This window comes from Lepisma saccharinum, chromosome 1 (genome assembly GCF_977018435.1).
Source record: "Lepisma saccharinum chromosome 1, izLepSacc3.1, whole genome shotgun sequence".
In the NCBI taxonomy this organism is placed as follows: domain Eukaryota; kingdom Metazoa; phylum Arthropoda; class Insecta; order Zygentoma; family Lepismatidae; genus Lepisma; species Lepisma saccharinum.
The window spans coordinates 84214998-84230124 of record NC_139229.1 but is presented as its reverse complement, the minus strand read 5'-3'; the positions used below and the strand labels follow the sequence as shown (position 1 = coordinate 84230124).

The 15127-nt window shown below is 41.1% G+C and overlaps 1 protein-coding gene across 4 annotated transcripts in view; it reads left to right on the top strand.

Annotated features, from left to right (window-relative positions):
- The window catches only part of LOC145997216 (cholesterol 7-desaturase nvd-like), a 150075-nt gene extending 138364 nt beyond the window's left edge, over positions 1 to 11711 (top strand). For all 4 annotated transcript variants that reach the window (XM_083133993.1, XM_083134002.1, XM_083134011.1 and 1 more), the window contains 3 exons: positions 4335 to 4577; positions 8784 to 8957; positions 10453 to 11711. In XM_083133993.1, the coding sequence (XP_082990119.1) occupies positions 4335 to 4577; positions 8784 to 8957; positions 10453 to 10614 (579 nt within the window). In that variant the 3' untranslated portion in view covers positions 10615 to 11711. The remainder of the gene's footprint in view (positions 1 to 4334; positions 4578 to 8783; positions 8958 to 10452) is intronic.
- Positions 11712 to 15127: the final 3416 nt, after the last annotated feature.

Below are 15127 nucleotides of genomic sequence, written 5' to 3'. Positions count from 1 at the left end.
AGCCTGCAGCATGATTTCCTGAAATTAAACTTTAAGTTATTCCATCTCTCACACTCCTTTTTAAACAATTTTCTTCTCCTCAAAATGATTTCCAAGAGCAAAGAGTACTAGAATATACAAGAATTGATTTACAGTGGTTTGATTTTCTCTTAAAAGGAAGGTAATTTGTGTAAACAATATAGACTTTGTGTTGAGCTATTAGAAAATAGATTGTTTTTACAGCAGAACCTTGAGTCTTTCAAATTATTGTAAGGGGGTACAACTCGGATCTACGGTTTAGGAAGGAATAATGTACCCCTGTACCCCCTCGTTCCTGCGCCACTGTCAACAGCTCTCAAGTTTTCAGAATGAAGGGGAGTTTCATTGCTTCCGCCGGGTGTGGAATGTACTGTAGGCACTAATATTGAATATTGTGCATTTTTCTTGTGTGATATAAATATCTGTATCATCAAAAGTAGTATGGAGTGTGCAGTAAGGGATGATTTCAGTATCAGTCAACACTTAAAAAAAACGATGTTATAAAAGATATATTAAAAATTGTACTATTTGTATAATATTTCTAAATTTCATATAACTTAATAACCCCCTCCTCCAACATAATTTACCTTCATTTAATACTGTTAAACTTTTGAAAATTACAAGACCCCCCTGATAACCCATGAGCCCTCCCTGGAGATCAATTCTAGCTACGGGCCTGCTCCTGGGTTCGTTTCCTCGTGAAGGCACATTCCATTGTACACTTGTTCGAATCTACTTTAAACTGTAAGCTTAGTTCCAATTAGTTTCAGATATATCTGAAATAAAGATTATTTTTTTCTATGTGTGCACGCAAGTGATACTTATGTGTGAACCAGCGTCTGTAATCTCCTTTCAACTGGAAACATTTTGCCTCTCAAAGGATTGGAGAGCGTGTTTTCCGCCTTTGCAACTGTGGAAGCGGTGGAAGCGCGCAAATGCAGAGTCGATGCAAATGTGATTTATGGCACCCTCGCTGTTTACCACGAAGCACGCCAATCGCCTTGCTTCCCATGCATGCAGAAGACCCCAGCTTCTTGTCACGGTACATTTTTCATTCTCATTCCATCTGACAGTTCCTCCACGACCTTCAAAGTTTCGATTCCGATCTTTATCTGTAGTTTCCGTCTCATTTTGTTAGTGGCATCGAACAAGCAGCAAAGACTGCTGTTGCCGCTTCTCATGTCTGCCTTAATCGAAATAGCATTTATCAGAGCTATGTGAAAGATACAATTTTAATCATGTTACTCGTCGGTAGACAGAAGTATGTTGGAAATGCAACACAAGGCTCGAAGATCTCCCTTAGCCGAACTTCGTGGAAGAGTGTTTGACAGAGAGATCTCGAGTTCGAATCCCGGCGTGGCCATTGGTGTGTCTGTGATTGTCCCATCGTTGGTTGAAATGGAGTTTTAAGTCGTTGCCTTGAAATCAAGGGGTCCCGGACTCCCGGGTGGAGGCATACAGTGGTTCGGACCCCACTTTAAACTGTAGGCCCATTCCCAATTAGCATTACTATGCATAAAGTCGACTTAAAATTCCAAATCAATGAATCAATTTCTGCCAGGAATCTTCCTGCAAATATATTCCTGCATAATGTATTAATAAATATAATGATCACAGTCAACGATCATTATTTGTAATAAAATAAACATATGTAGACTTAGGGACCTTTCACACTGAGGCAACGAGCTACACATGTCTCTTTGAAACCGGTCCTCAGAAATCAGTACAACCTTTCGAACTAAAGCGACACGACAAGCTGCGCACTGAATTTAACCTAACTACAAAAGTATCTAGCCTGACATCAGAATACGAAGTGAAGAAGAAGGCTTTTGAGTTGGGTTAATAAGTGAGACCCTTGCGAAAACGGACCAGTTCGAGCAACACGCAAACGACAAGCAACACGTGCAGCTTGTCTTGTTTCTTGGGTTCAAATTGTTACAAGATTACTGGAGGTTTGTTTGTCGCTTGGGTCTGAAATCTCCTATAGACTGAAGGAACCCGTATCGCTTGTCGTTTGTGTCTGAGATCTCCTATAGACTGAAGGAACCCAGATCTCTTGTCGCTTGGGTCTGAGATCTATAGACTGAAGGAACCCGTATCGATTGGGTCTGAGATCTCCTATAGACTGAAGGAACCCGTATCACTTGTCGCTTCGGTCTGAAAGCTCCGTTAGGTTTCTGGCACCTAATATAGATCTTCATATATTTACGTCAGAACAACAAATAAATGATGGCACAAGGTGTCAGTTTTGCTTGAATCACTGACTTTCTTTTGCGTCTACGAGTAAATATACAGGGTGCTCGGAAATTCCCCTTACAAACTCCTAGGGCTAGTAGAGGGGACTGAGTAGACAATATTTGGAATATAACCCATGTCCGGAAACGTACCGTTTCCGTGCTGCAACCATGATAATGTGTCGGATGTGCCTGTGTTGGTATGCAACCGGATAGGCAGTACATGACGTCAGAAGATCACCTGATGGCCTAAAGTGTAATAATTTATTACAACCATGCCAAATGAGGTGTTACGTAAGGTACAGAAGTGAATGACGTGTGACTCAGTCCATAATACAAACAAATTTATTTGGCAACAATGCCAAGGGAACAAGATAGAAACGTACTATTCATTGATTAACATCTGTGTCGACAGGGGAACGCAACATTTTGTTTCTGTCTTCTGCACTGGATGTGTCGCATACGGTACTGCTCAACTACAATAGTGGCTCGATGTGATGACCACCAACTTCGTTGCATACATTGTACCGACGAATCATGTTCCGGTACACTCGCTCCATCACACCTGGTGTCCCGTCAATCTCTTGTGCAGCGACCATAACTCGTGCCAGCAGTTCGTCCTCTGTCTCTACAGGAGTCTCGTACACCATACTCTTCATACGACCCCACAAGAAATAGTCCAATGGCATTAAATCCGGCGATCGTGGGGGCCACGCGGTTGGACCACCTCGGCCTATCCATCTTTGCCCGAATCATCGGTTAAGATGTCTCCGAACATCACGTGTAAAGTGAGGCGGTGCGCCATTGTGCTGAAACCACAGTACCTGACGGACGTTCAATGGCACAGCATCCAAGAACGGACGTTCAATGGCACAGCATCCAAGAACAGGGCCAATACTTCCTGTAAGAAGATCAAGTACGTGACACCTGTCAGCCTGACTGGAAGAAGGTACAACCCGATCACATGACCGTCCAGAATACCTGCTCACACATTGATAGCAAATCTGTGCTAGAATCCGCGGACATGCGTCGCATGAGCGTTTTCGTCTGGCCAGACGTGGCTGTTTCGAGAATTGAGAACACACTCCCTACTGAATTTACATTCATCTGTAAACTGAACTCGACGTTGAAACCGGGGTTCGTCTATGCAGCGGTGCAGAAATTAACATGTGGTACAAAATCGGCTGGTCTCAAAGCCTGTACCCTTTGGTGGTGGTAAGGATGTAGTTGTTGCTCATGCAGAACCTCCCACACGATGCTGCGAGAAACACCCATTGCACGCGCAATTGTTCGCGTACTTGTTGACGGGTTCTGTTCAACGTGGTGCAGTACAGCCTCTTCCAATTGAGGCGTGCGGCGCCTCTTTGGAGCACCACAGTCCTTCCTGTCGGCGGTGAAGGTACCTCGTTCTTGGAGGCGTTGCGTGATGCTGGCAAAAAGAGTATGCGATGGAGTCGCACTTTGTGGATAACGCTCTTGATACAGCCGACGACCTGCTCTTCCAGTCCCTTCCGCTGCACCATACACAAGGATCATGTCCGTGTATTCTGCAAACGTGTACTCAACCACGTTCATCTGAGACACACAGGCACGTGAATGGGGCTCCAGGCAGGATACCGCGGCAGAGTAGACGTCAATTGCCATCAGGTGATCTTCTGAAGTCATTTACTGCCTACCCGGTTGCATACCAACAGAGGCACATCCGAAACATTGTTATGGTTGTAGCACGGTTTCCGGATATGGGTTCATATTCCAAATATTGTCTACTCAGTCCCTCTACTAGCCCTAGGAGTTTGTAAGGGGAATTTCCGAGCACCCTGTATAGTAAGGATGACCAAATCCGGATAAAAAATATCCGGATATTGGATAGTTTTCTATCCAGATTTCGAATATCTGGATATCGGATATTCTGAAATCCAGATATCCGAATTATCTGGATATTCAGATTTTATCCGTTGCATCCGAAACAGATAAATTGAAATCCGGATATCCATTATCCGAATTTTGTGGCCATCTGTGTCTTAATATCTTTCTTTGATATCTTTCGCACTTGTTAATAGCGTATTTCTTGTTCCCGTGCAGGAGATCCCAGAGAACGGCGGTGACCTCAACCACCTGAACGTGATCCACTCGCCTTCCCTTCTGAGCGGCAGCGACCTGCGCTTCACCCAGCGCCTCTTCTGGAAGTTCGCCCGCCACGTGTGGAGGGGCGAGTGGAGCGCTGACCCCGAGCCCAACCAGCACTCCGCCACGCTGAAGCTCACCCACGAGATGAGAGTCTTCGACAAGATCACACTCATGAGCATGAATGTCGACGCCAAGCAGGTGAGCGTGCTAAACGTATTCCATTTTTATTCAATTATTATTCGATGATAACTAACTCTCTAGCCTTCAGAAGGTTTATGGCTGCATTAACACAAGCTTCCATCTGTCCCTATCCTGGTCAAGATCGATCCAATCTCTTCCATCCTTACCGATTTCCTTTAGGTCCATCTCAACGTTGTCCCTCCATCTTCGTCTTGGTCTTCCTACAGGTCTCTTACCATCAGGTTTCCCAACATGAATCCTGTAAACTCTTCTTTCCTCTCCCATTCGTGCCACATGGCCTGCCCACCTAAGTCTTCTTGATTTACTCATTCTAATAATATCTGGACACGAATACAAATTATGCAGTTCTAAATCATGTAACCTTCTCCACTCACCTGTATCCTCATCCCTTTTAGGTCGAAATATTTTCCTAAGGATCTTATTTTCAAATACTCTTAATTTATGTTCCTCTTTTAATGTAAGGGACCAAGTTTCACATCCATGTAATACTACAGGCAAAATTACTGTTTTGTATATTTTAACTTTTAGTTTCTTATGTATTATGTGAGAAGATAAAAGTTTATGATCGTTATGTTTATTCAGTGTTTCCAGTGACGTGCACTGAGGAGTAGCTAGTCTAGCAGAGATAGATCAATAAATCTCACGTCTCTAATTATTTTCAAATCACAATATTTATTATCTTGAAGCCTCAGTTCATATGCAACATTTCCTTCCACGCGTTTCTCGCCCCTCGATGTGATCAGCTGGCAAGGCTGAATACCCTAGCTGGCTCTTCTTCCGCCTTACCCGATCCAGGTATAGACATCCGCCCGAAGGGAAGGGGAAGTTTTCTGCCTCTACGTCCCTTGCCCCTCGCCCCCCGCTCCCATGGTTGAAAGCCCGTGGTTTCAGGTCCTCCAGTCTATCTCCTATAGGACAGATAGGGGATTGGTTTCCCTTCGATTCCTTTGTAAATCCTCTAAAGAACTAAGGGTAAATTTTCTGCAGTACTTATGTTCTCTGTATTTACACAACCTTTTAAACGTTTTACAATATGTATGTATAATATGGGATGTAGTTTTATTTGTATATGAATGGGAACGTACTTATATTATGTGCAGACAAAAGTGTTATGGTTTCTTTCTTTTTTTTCAAATATGGAATATATAATGATTAAATAACAAATATTTGCTCACGCTCTTTCTCGCTCTCGTTTTAGTAGTGTTTTATTTAAATATGCTAATAATTTGGCCTCCAATAAAACATATGGGTAAGCTAAACAGTCATAAATACGGATGTATTAATTCGGGCAAGAAAGCGCGCGTTCTAATTGTTGTTGTTGGTTTGGTTTATTTTACTTCACCTTTCTGCCACATTTGGTTATCGCGAAAATGAGGATGAATGATGATATAATGAAATTGATTAAGGGACCTCACAAAGAACAATTCAGGCCGGGATTCGAACCCGTGACGAGCGCGTATTCTTGTTCCTATGTGTTGTACTCTGCAGTGAATAATGAAATAATTTGGAATGTAAAATGTATCCCAGAACTCAAAAAGCCAAATGAATATCATTGAAGAAAGTATAAAAAAGTGTATTTTGTTACCTGTTCATCCCCTCTAATATATTTAATTTTTGCCACCTTCCATCACTTTTTCTAGCTGTATAGATTTAATCGCGATAAGTAGCTAATGAGCTTATGGAAGTCACGAGGGACAATCATAAACAGAGAACTCCGGACTCCTGATTTTACAGTTCCCTGCAGATGCACTAGGAGGAAATTATTTGTATTTTCTTTTTCCTTTCTTTAGCGTTGTTTTTCCATCACTTTACCTAAATTCTGCCACGATTATGAACGTTGATTAAATTAAACGGATGAAAAGTGGTTACAAAGGAACACTCATGCACAGGCCAGGGCTCGAGCCCGGATCCTTCAGTAACGAGATCGTGAGATGAAAAAAATTAGGGAAATCAAGCAATGCAAATTTTTTGGAAAAACGTTAATCATATGCACATATGGTGTTTCAAAAATCCAATTGAAATTTACGTACCACTGAGTAAATACGCAGTTTGCTTTACCGATACCCAAGTATCCGAATAGTTAGAGCTTTCCACTCATCCTTGTTGTCGGCCGACCTCCGTGGGGGAAGTGCAAGTGGTTGCGGATCGGTACCCGGTGGAGGCACATAGTGGTTCGGATCCCACTTTAAACTGTGTGTCCAGTCCCGATTAGCTTTTATGTACATAAAGTGGACTTAAACACCAAATCCAACCGTGGGGGGAGTGGTTATCATTGCACGCTATGACACCAGCAGTTCCGGTTTCGAACCTCGACCACGGCATGGGAGTCTTTTGTGTTTGTCTCTTCATTAATTCTATTGTACCATCTTCGCGATTAACCAAATGTGACAGCGACGCTAAGTAGCATAAATCAAATCATTGATTGACTGTTTCAATTGGTTTGTTTTACTTCGCTTTCCCTCCACTTTTGGCTAATCGTCAAGATGGTACGATAAAATTGATGAAGGGACAAACACAAATAACGTCCATGTCCAGGTCGGGGTTCGAACCCGGGATCTCTGGCTTAATAGTCAAATCAACATGTTTTGGATTTTCGAAAGTGGGTGGGATTAACACCTGCTTCTTGTCAGTAGTCCTTCCTCATTTTGCAATCCTTTCCTTTCTTTGACGTTCTATTTTTAGGAATACTGGGCCCTAAAGGGGGGAGGGGGATTATGCCCACAACAACCTCCCTTGGACACGCCACTGATTGCTACCCCAAGTGTCGACATCACCGCACGTCACTGAGTGTTTCATAACCCGGTGTGTATATTTAATGTGTTGCGATCGTGGAATAAATAACGTTATACGTCTTGTGTCCTTGCGTGTCCAATTTCTTGTGTATAAATTCGTCCTGTGTGGCTGATAGAATTGTATAAATGTTAATTAGTGCAAGGAGTATGTTAAGGTGAGGTATACTCTGTCTGGAGCAAGCGAACGAAAAGAAATCACGGCGCAAGTAGTGACTCGAAACGGTTCGACCAATGAACACATGATTGCGTCGAGGGGAAAAGCGACAGCAGCTACCAACCGTTTGCAGAAGCATGATCTGCTTCGCTCCGCCAACTCGCTTTCTCCCCTTCTGTGCCGTTATGCGCGGCCGTGATCTAGACATTCTCGGGGTAGAATCTAGGGGCACAAATAAATACGTTTATTTGTGTTAGAGGGGCAATATGAACTAGATAGTGTTGAATGCGTCTAACATTTGGTAAATAGGTAAGGGTAATTTTATCACCGTGCTATGAAAGCACACAGACAGGGCCGGATTTAGACGAAATTGGGCCTGATGCGTAAAATTGATAGCATTAACTTGAAATCTTCGGTGAACAATAAACACAACGACGTTATAGTTACGTCACAGCGCAAGGAATAATAGTAACTGTATAATAAGTAACGCTGTGTCTAGGCGTTCGGAATTGGGGCTCCAAATTTCATTCTAAGATTCATTTTCAGGTTAATATAGCAAAAGAAAACTGTTCAGCTCTCGGAAAATTCTCGTCTATTTTCGTCTGAACCTATTTCAGGAATGGGCCTAATGCTGCAGCATCAATAGCACCCACCTTAATCCGTCACTGCACACAGGGAGTGTGGAGGTAAGACACGGCACCACACATTTTCGATCTCTGTAATAGTAAATGTGATGTAATCAACATCACGCTCCGGCCACCTTTAATTCTTTTGCTACTGCCAAATTTAATTTTGTTAGCAGATTATCAACAAGCTGCAACTTGTGCTGTACAAATTAAGAGCTTTAATCAATTTTTTTTTAAAAAAAATTAAGGTACTTAAACCCAATATGGCCTACCTAAGGTTTGCGATAGTTTCTAGTGGTGTACAAAGTCAGAAAGATAAATCTAATCACAAGATTCAAAAGAGGGAACATTTCTGGACGTTTACTGAAAATTGGAGCCAATTCCAAATAATAACGGGTGCAGGGAAGATTTTATTAAAATGTTAAGTTTAAGCCATATTGGGTACATATGTGGCCTAGTCAAATATTTTGTTCTTTCCCATAAAAATTGCAACAGAAATTGTTAAGAAAGTACCACAATGTTGTTGTTATAGGTAGATAAGTGTATTGATATACTTCTCAGACGAAGAATAAAATCGTTGATCCTATTGACCAGCAATGTGAACAAGGACTTTTTGTTTATTATCTTTCAGATTGGCCCTGGTTACGTTCAGATGAATTTTGACAGTGGAATGGGTTCTGCAGTTCTTATCCAGACGGTGACTCCATTGGAGCCTATGTTACAAAGGGTCATCCACAGACTCTATGCGGCACGAACAGTTCTGGCGCCTTACTGCAATCTCTTTTTGTTTGGGGAGGCCCTTATGGTAAGCATGTGATTGTCTGTTAATACAGGGGGTCCCAGTTAAAAGTAGCCCGGCTCCGATCAACAGTTACATGCCAGGGATCATGGAAATAAATGCAGTGTGTCTACTGATGACCTTGATACCTACAACGGTTCACATTACAATGGACTACTCATTTTACTGGTGCAATGTAGCCGTCATTTGCTTCACAGACAAATGGCTTTCAGCCTGGTTACTTTTAACTGGGACATCCAGTAGTGTAGTAGTACCATCACTAAAATTTGAAGTTACTTTTAAAAAACCAATATTCACATGAATGTGAAACATGATCACTTGGGCTACAAGAGGATCATGAGTTAAGATTTTTTTTAAAGTGAAGTAGTTAGGAAAATTCGGGTAGAAAGGTAAGTAGAAAAGGTTACATACACTATACTGTATAATCTGTATTCGCCTCCTAATATTAATAGAATAGTTAGCTCAAAGATTTTGATAGGTGTTCCACATGGTTCGAATCGTAGAGAAAAGATCACTTTTACACGTCCAATGTTCGGAAATCTTACGGTAAGAGACAGCAGCGGCGAATGGGCGGCAAAACAGGGAGCCCAAGGGCAATTTACTTTTCCATGGTAGCCAAGGCTTTATTAAGAGGCCATAGTTGAAGGAGGGCAAAAAATGGATGGTAACCCCCCCCCCCCCCACGCCCCCCATGCTTTCACTGGTAAGAAACCAAAGTGAAGTCGAAAGGACAAAGATGAGATAGGCGAAACAAAGGTGGTCAAGACTGAAATGACCTTAACCCAGTGTAACCTGTGTTCCTACAGCTAACTTCGAGTTTAGGAATACCAAACATCTATAATAGTTAGTTACAATGGCGGCGATTATGGGGGGGTCGAGGTGCCCCCCACCTTTTGCCATTTTTGCCCCCGCACTATGCTAAATCTTATATACAAAGGGAAATAGACCTGTATCCCCCCGGTTTTGGAACCCAATCGCCGCCACTGGTTAGTTATGACAAAGTTAAATTTAACTAACCGTTGCACTTCTCGCGACCCTTTATCTGGCCTCACTTAGAATATATTCGTATTGTTAAACACAAACGTCTAATGAGTAGACTAGAAACGATTGGATTTTAATGTCCTCAGACAAACTTTTCATGTTTCGACTCTTTGTCATCCATGTTTGCATATGATGGCAGGGTTTTAACAGGGTTTTTTCTCTCTTTTAGAAGCGCGGGCCTTTTTGCACTGTCTCTGAGGAAATGTTTAATGTATCTCTATCTTTTGAATGTGTTGTATATGTCTTGACCACTTTTAACTTTTGTCAAGGGACATTCCCTTTTTAACTTTCAAGCAAGGATTTTAGGTAAAGGGATTTTCCTCGTATACTGTAAAGGGTGGAACATGACCATATATGCCGACCCTCAATTTTTAATTAATTTATTATTCACGTTTCATAAATTACGCAGCTTGTTTTCAAGACAACGGTATTAACTTATCGAATCTGCATATTGTTACAGATTGAACGAGACATTATGGTTTGGAATCACAAGAAATATGAAGATAGGCCACTGTTAGTACGGGAGGACAGGGCGATCGCCAAGCACCGACGCTGGTACAGCCAGTTCTACTCGGAGAACAGTCCTCGGTTCTGCTTCCAGAAGGATTCGATGGATTGGTGAAGCTTTGGAGGCGAGGAAACTATTGTGATTGCTTTCCATCCGAAAACATATTGTCCCAGAACATGACATCGTTACAATGTGCGGGCAACGTACGAAACAGAAGGCACGTTTCCCAGCTGTATGCATTCATTTTATTCGCTCATAGCACGTAGAACCATATATAGAGGCTTCCAAATGTAGGGGATATGCCTATTGTGTTGAGACATCGGAAGCCATGGTGGCTTATGGAAGATAATAGATTTGTTTTTAAAACATCAAACTGATCAGAAAAAATTAATAATGCTTCTTCTAGAGTTCTTAGAATGGAAGAAAGCGTATTTTTCTTGATTGTTTGCAGAAGTCAGTTTAAAAAGTCACGGCTTCTATAGATCTAAATGTTTGATTTCAATAGGTTTTAATTTTTTACATTTCGTGCGTTTATGTGAATAAAAGTAAGGAAATATTAGTATCGTTTGTTGTACAAGGGATATTAGTAACGTAACACACTAAATCAGATTAGTATATATTTTTCTAAAAGCCACAAGCCGTACATAAGGTCTTAAAAAACTACAATTGTTATTTCATGTAGAATATCTATTTCATTATGCCACTTAGGCATGGGTGAAGTTGAAGTAAAGATTTTTAGGAAGGAGATAAGGGTGAAGTTTTCTGGTCAATTAACCAACATTTTAAGGCTTACAACAGTGAAGGAACTGCTAACTTTTTGAAGAAAAGAGACTGATCTGATGTATATACCAAAACAGAACGTAGTTTTATTTGAAGCAAAGATATGAAAATAGTAACAAAAATGTATAATAGAATATCAGTTTTGCTTAGAGAGGTCATAAAATGACATGATAAATTATATCTTAATGTAAAGAAGATATAGTGTTAATGAACATAGAAATGAGTTAAATTTACAAAAACGTGCATGTCAGCTCAATGAAAAAATATTAAGTGAAATTTTCCAATGGATATGATTAAGATTGCCAATAGCACAGAATGAAAAATATTTTGTACAATATGTCACAAAATATGTGACCAGATTTGCGCTTGCAATGTTAAATATATATTACATAATGATGTCAGATTTTATATTTTTTAAGAAAATAAATAGTTTCTTCCTCAGTGCATTTCTCATTTCTGTAAACTGTTAAAAATCTATCCTTTCTACCTTGTGGTATCTTATTCTGCAATACAAAGCCCTACTGGTATCAACGGCAGTTCATGTAACTTTATATTAAGCAGTGGCGATGCTACATAAAGGGCAACTAGGGCACTGCCCCACAACAATTCTAACATAAAAACTTCATATGAAGAGACGATCGGTATATACGCGTAACTAATTTTTTTGTTTTTTTCCCTCAACCCCTACGTTGCTGCAACCAGACTTACAGGGTATGCTCCCTGTGCGAGGTTAATATATTTCTCCGTCCTGTTGGAGAGAGTCCAAACTCAGCTCTGCCCGGAGACGTGACGCCACTGACTGATCCAAACATTTACAGCATAGGCAAGGGACGGTATCTCCTCACAATGGAAAAGCGCAAAATTCGTAGCCGTCTCTGGGCAGTGAACGAGGTGCCCTGCCCATTCATGTTTGCCTCGTTCACCGTTCAGTGTTTCCAACGCTTCACAGGCAGTTCATTCGTTCTTCCAGCCTGCAGCAATAAGATAGAAAAAAATCCCTCGAATGCTTTTCTTCGCGCTTGTTCCGACGACCTGAAAAGTTGACAACACTTTTTATTGCACAAACTAGTCCCTCGTATTTTCAAAAAGATCCTCCTTTCTTCCCATTGTAATACGGATTTGGATTTGAGTTAGTGTGTGAGTTTGCGTTGCGTTCCGTCTGTGCGTATTGGTCGCTTATGAAATAATTAGTTTTTTGCGAGTTTATAGTTACTGTACGTGTCTATTTATTTGTGTAATTGTGTCTGTGTTCCAGCAACTTGACATGCAGAATATCTTCGTAAGTATAAACGAACTTTTTGGGGGCACATGGCCAATGTAAAGTGTTGTAACTGAACTTAACGCTGCATCATCTTCCTAGTTAGTTATTGATATTAGTGGATACTTGGTGAATATGACATTGAATCATGTAGAAACTTTAATATCTACGCCTTTCAATTCATTGACAATGGAAGAGAAACTGCAGTGTAATATTTTCCTAATCATTCCAGTATCTACCCAAAGTTTAGTTACTGCAAGCGTATTTAATGCTCTTTGGAGAGATATCTTGATCAGAATGTTAATTTTATTCGAAATTGTTCGAACAATTTACTTACTCCATATCAAGGATCTCCCCTCAACCCCCTCCCCCACCCAAAAGAAAAATGTGCCCTGCCTGACTGAAAAGGCACGCGCCGCCCCTGATATTAAGCAAGAGTAATGGAATTATATTCAAGTTCACTAGAGATAACTCAAGGCGAGTCTTTCTGAGTTAATATTTGTTTTTGTTTTTATAAGTTGTTTTTTTTATGCACAGAAAGGTTAATTAGGAGGGGACCAACAGTTTAACGTAGGATTTTAACTACAGGAAGGTTATTTCAGTCGTTTACCGTCAGACCGTCGGCCGCCGAGCGCCCCCTTCATGCAACAGTTCCCGGCAAATTGACTTGCAGGAAGTCCGTAACAGAAACCGCTTGCTTTGTAATGTTTCCACTTTTCACAATTACAGTTACAATTACAATTGAAATAAGCACGTACCTTGTCGCAAGGATGCTGTGGAAAAGGTGTCCTCCCAAATACAAATATTTCTGGCACTTTATTTCTGACATCTAATCTTAGATTAGACATCCCTACTTTATCCTCAGTTGTTGCGGCAGCGCCGGCAGCTTATCGGGGGTCGGGTGAGTTGTCAGCCGCGAGAGGGCGCTTCATACTGAACGAACGCGATACCTGTCGCCAGTGATGCCAACCGTAGGGACATCTCCCTACGCATAGGGACTTTTCACTATTTCGCCCCGCGTAGGGACAGATTTTACCAAATAAGGGAAAACGTAGGGACTTTTTTCAATCTTGGAAAACAACATTTTATTGTGCAAAGGTGCAAAGCTTACTCGCCAGTCAGTTGCACTTTCTTCGTGCTCGGTTTGGAATGAATGGATTAGTTTATCTGGATACTTTAGCGAGGAGGAGAAAAAAGAACTAACCAACAAATCTCCATCAGAATTTTGAAACATGTTATCGGTTACCAAGAACTTTCAAGACAAGTTCTTTTTTGAAAACATTTCCACTCTCGCGAAAATAGTGCTAACATTGCCACATTCTAACGCGGAAACGGAAAGAATATTTTCAATGTTAAGTGATACAACAACAAAAAAGAGAAATAAAATGGGACCAGAATTGTTCAAGACTGCAGGAAATACAGCATCACCAACCAACATCTATCTCTTCACAGCAGAGGCATGTATGACTTCAAATAGCATAATCAACAGTAAACGACTCAACGTTGTTCATTAGGGGTGTGCGGGATCCCGAAAAGCCAGGACCGGGATCGGGAAAAAAATTTCCCGTCCCGATCCCGACTTCGGGAAATGACTTCCCGACTTTTCGGGAACCCGAGCAGTCGGGATATACCGAATGGTCACTTTAAAAAGTCGTTAATTCTCGACGTTTTCTGCATTGTAAGTTTCTGGAACTTATCGGAAATCGTAAGTTTTTATTCTAGAAATGCAAAAACAATCACTTAAAGTGAAAAGCAAATTTTTTCATCCCGAATGTCGGGATTTACAAAAATTCTCGTCCCGACCCAAAAAATTCTGTCCCGCACACCCCTATTATTCATTAAGGCAAGAATTTACAATGCCAGACCATTCTGTAATTTCAATGCTACGTCTTATACTCACGAAATAATTAGTCGTGATGATTTATCTCAAGTTAACATGTTGGGGTGAGGTGAAACAATTGTTCATTAACGTATAGAAGTTATAAAATCAGCTTTTCAATTCTCGCAATGATTCTCAGTATACAAGTATGGTAGCCATATTTGTTGATATGAACAATTGACGACGTTCGCAATTAGTTACGCTGTCTACAGCGTTGCCACACTGTTGATTTCATGCTTGGAGAACATGGATCGTGTAAGAATGGCGGAAGAGAACAGTAAAAATGTTGTTAATGTTGTACAAATTGTTAGGTGGAGTGTGCAGGAGGATGGCCGTGGGCTAATTAATAAACTTATATTGCCCAAAGAAGGTGCTTACATGTAACAGCGACAATCACGATGTAGAAGAACATGTGGAGTGTGGACTGATTTGGTTACAGGTAAGTTTGGCAATAGTGCATCAATTGTAAAATTGGAGGATACAAAAATGGCGTCTTCGATTACGAACGTTCGCCGTTAAAGTGCTACGAAAATAAGATTTTTTATCGGTTCGTAATCACAATTAACGCAAAACTATTCACGGATAGCCCCACTGACTATTCTAGGTAAGGTTAGGTTAAGTTACGCAAGGCTTAAAATTTGGGGTCGAAAAACCATGCACGGGTAGCCCCACAAACCATTGACGAATAGCCCCACGAACCATTCAGGTAA